We start from the raw sequence: 3,442 nt of genomic DNA on the forward strand, positions 1-3,442 counted from the left end.
CATCTTCCTATTCAGAAGGCAGAATTTCCAAGTTCTGAGTACAATCAAAAGCACCACGACTGCAGTTTTTGTGTTGGATGTAAAAAGCAGGCTAGAATCATGGCGGCGGTCAACGACGGTCCAGGCGTGGGATTTCTCTCGTGGAAATGTGCACATTATTTTTTCCTTTCTGTTGGTAGGTGGCACAGTGCACTTGTGGCAAGTAAGCAAACTAGAAGACTGGCAATCTGGCTGGGTATCCAGTTACGGAAGCAACACATTAACAAGAGAATTCTGAGTAAAACCAAAGTTACTTTCCCTAGTAACTAGTTACTTTGAAAGTAACGAGTAACTTGAAGTAACTGAGTTACTTTTTTAGAGAAGTAACTAGTAATGTAACTAAGTTACTAATTTAAAGTAACTTACCCAACACTGGTAACGAGTAACGCGTTCCTGGTTTTGGCATAATAACTAGTTACCGTGCTCGTTACCACAATAATAACGTAGTTACTGTAACGCGTTACTTAATAACGCGTTAGTCCCAACACTGGTTATACTAAAAAAACAAAACAAAAAAATCTGTTACCTCAACTCTTACTGAAAAGACGAACTAGCATTAAATAAAAAGAGCTTTCACGATTAGTAAAATCATTAATTTTATTAGTTTGTTCATGAGCAGCTGAATTATTTAAAAAATAGTTTCTGTTCTGGTTCATAATAGTTCACACTATTTTTCTTTAAGTATGTTGGTCTTTTTCACATGTACTTCATATTTCCTACCATCTTGTATTGATCCGTCTTTTCTTTCCTGACATAAAGTGAAGAAAGAATAAGTTCTGTTCAAATCTTTGTTTCCTTGAGCAATAAAACATCACTTTCATCTGTCAGATCAAAGATGCAGTGGAGTCTGTATCTGCTTATTCTGATGGGTAAGTGGATTGTTTTAGCAAATATACTGTTTTTAATTTAAATAAAATGAATATAGATTACTACTTAATTACTACTGATTACTACTTGACATGTTTTAAAAAAAATTATGTTTAAAAAAAAATCAATAATCTTATATAATACCTCTGCAATCACTTTGTATTATACCATATATGTATGTGTGTATTTGACTGTTTGACTGTTTGACTGTTACTTTCAGCTCTGCACAAGATTTCCCATGTATACCTATTGTATGTATGCAACAGGCAAATAAAAGACTTTAGCTTAGATTCACTCAGTCTTCTCACATCTGCCCAGTCACTGCAGTCAGAGTCTCATTTATGTGACAGTTTCAACCTGTAATGTTTGATTTTTTAAATCAGATTTTTATCTATATCATATTTCTGTATTTCAGGTCAGTGTTGCTTCTTTACATGCCGCCTGTATGAGTACCACTTTATTGCAGAAAACAAGAGCTGGTATGAAGCACAGAGATACTGCAGAGAGAAATATACAGACCTGGCCAAAGTGTTTGACATGACAGACATGAGCAGACTCCGTAACTCCACACAGAATCAAGGAGAAGCCTGGATTGGACTGAACAACAACACAGGTGGAAACAGGACGTGGCATTGGTCTCTGCCAGGAGTGGAATACATTCAAAATGACAGCAGCTGGAATCTGAATGGAAGAACTGATAAAGAAAAGCCTGGAAACTGTGGGAGGAAAAGAGACAAGCTAGCAAATGTTTCTTGTGACACTAATATGTGGTTCATTTGCTACGATGGTGAGGAGATGTGAATAATATGAAATATTATTTGAATATCATAAAATACAAATGTAATGGAATCACAAAATTGTAAATAGAGAAAAAAGACAGAATTTCACGAAACAGATTATTGAAGGATGTCTTTCTGTGTTTTTCTGTTTGTTTCACAGAAATGAAGAAAGACAAAAAAACATTTTATTTGATTGAGGAGAAGAAGAACTGGACACAGGCTCAGAGCTACTGCAGATCCCATTACACTGACTTTGCCAGTGGACTCAATCAGGTAGATGGAGAAGAAGTGAAGGGCCTGTGTAACAACTCTACCTTTAGTGCATGGGTCGGTCTGTTCAGAGACAGGTGGAGGTGGTCAGATGGGAGTAATTTCTCTTTCAGATACTGGGATATGCAGTTATTCAATGATACACAAAGCAACAAGACATGTGCTATGACTCTGTTAAACAGATCAGGAAAATGGAGCTCTGATGAATGTGACAAAGAAAAACCCTTCTTCTGTTATGATGGTGAGTTTCACTGGAATCACTGACAAGATCCAGCTGAACATGTTGTATATTTTTCCTCCACCTACATATGCATGTATGCTGAATTAATCTTATAAACATGAATACACTTAGTTGACAGTTAGATGACTTTAAATATCTGTGGGATAACTTTCAGCTACTGGTAGCTTCAACCATCCTTTTAAAGTCTCTGTTGTCTGTAAATATGGAGAGAAGTTGTTTTGGATTCCTAATAGTTTAAAAACACAAAAATATTTGAGGATCTTGTTGACCTGTCTGCACAAAGTTTATTAATGTTATTATACTGTTTTCGACTGAGGGCAGAGTAACACACAAGCCTTATGTAGTTTTTGTTTCATTGGAATAAAATCAACAGCATAGAGAGTTTCTGATGATTAGAGCTCACTAGATTCAACTGAATGTGTTGTTTTTTCTTCATGTTCAGATAAATTGATCCTGATCAATGTAAACAAGACCTGGGAGGAGGCCTTGGATTACTGCAGAAAGAATTACAGGGACCTGGTCTCCATCACTAACCCTCAAGAGCAGGGATGGGTCCAAGACAAAGCCAAGAACGCCTCGAGTCCTTTTGTCTGGCTCGGCCTGCGCTACTCCTGCACTCTGGGTCTGTGGTTCTGGATCAATGACCAGCTGGTCTGCTATGAGAAGTGGAGCAAAAATGGAACGACTGAAGAGTGTGACGTGGCTGTGGGCATACAGAGTGGAGGACAGCATGAGTGGTTCAGCCAGAGAAAAAATGAGATATAATTTTTTTTGTTTAAAATAAGACTTCATTTAGACTATTACAGGCTTCATTCTGGAGTGAATTTCTTTGATTCTGTAGTTTTCTGCTGTGTGAGTTTTTGGTGATGGGAAAAATTCAACTAAAAGAAAAACAAAACAAAATCTATAGTTGTAAACAGCACAATATTGATAAAATCTGATATTCACTGAAGAAAATATGGTTTCCTCATTTTCCTCTTGACTATCTGATTCAGTGATGTCATAATTACTTACTTTCATCATTACTGATGCATTATTCCATTATTACACTTTTGTTGTTGGACGTCAGAAACAAAGTTTTGGTTTTTATATTTGTTTGTTTCTTTTTGATCGTTGTAATCTTTTTGTCTCTGTGCACTTATATACTGGTCTTAGTGATAATATTTCTAATCTTTAATGGTTAGTAAATATTAAAAACTAATGCTACAAACCAGAGCATGTATATTGTAAACTGTCACAAAAACCA

General features: G+C 36.1%; 1 protein-coding gene across 1 annotated transcript; it reads left to right on the top strand.

Moving 5' to 3' along the window:
• The first annotated feature begins 565 nt into the window (after positions 1 to 565).
• Positions 566 to 2,961, top strand: LOC106098987 (putative C-type lectin domain family 20 member A). Its single transcript, XM_019354043.2, has 4 exons — positions 566 to 908; positions 1,322 to 1,693; positions 1,858 to 2,196; positions 2,639 to 2,961. The coding sequence occupies exons 1-4, from the start codon at positions 875 to 877 to the stop codon at positions 2,959 to 2,961; spliced, it is 1,068 nt and encodes a 355-aa protein (XP_019209588.1). The 5' UTR covers positions 566 to 874.
• The last annotated feature ends 481 nt before the right edge of the window (positions 2,962 to 3,442 follow it).

The sequence above is a fragment of the Oreochromis niloticus genome, linkage group LG3, assembly GCF_001858045.2.
Source record: "Oreochromis niloticus isolate F11D_XX linkage group LG3, O_niloticus_UMD_NMBU, whole genome shotgun sequence".
NCBI classification, from domain to species: domain Eukaryota; kingdom Metazoa; phylum Chordata; class Actinopteri; order Cichliformes; family Cichlidae; genus Oreochromis; species Oreochromis niloticus.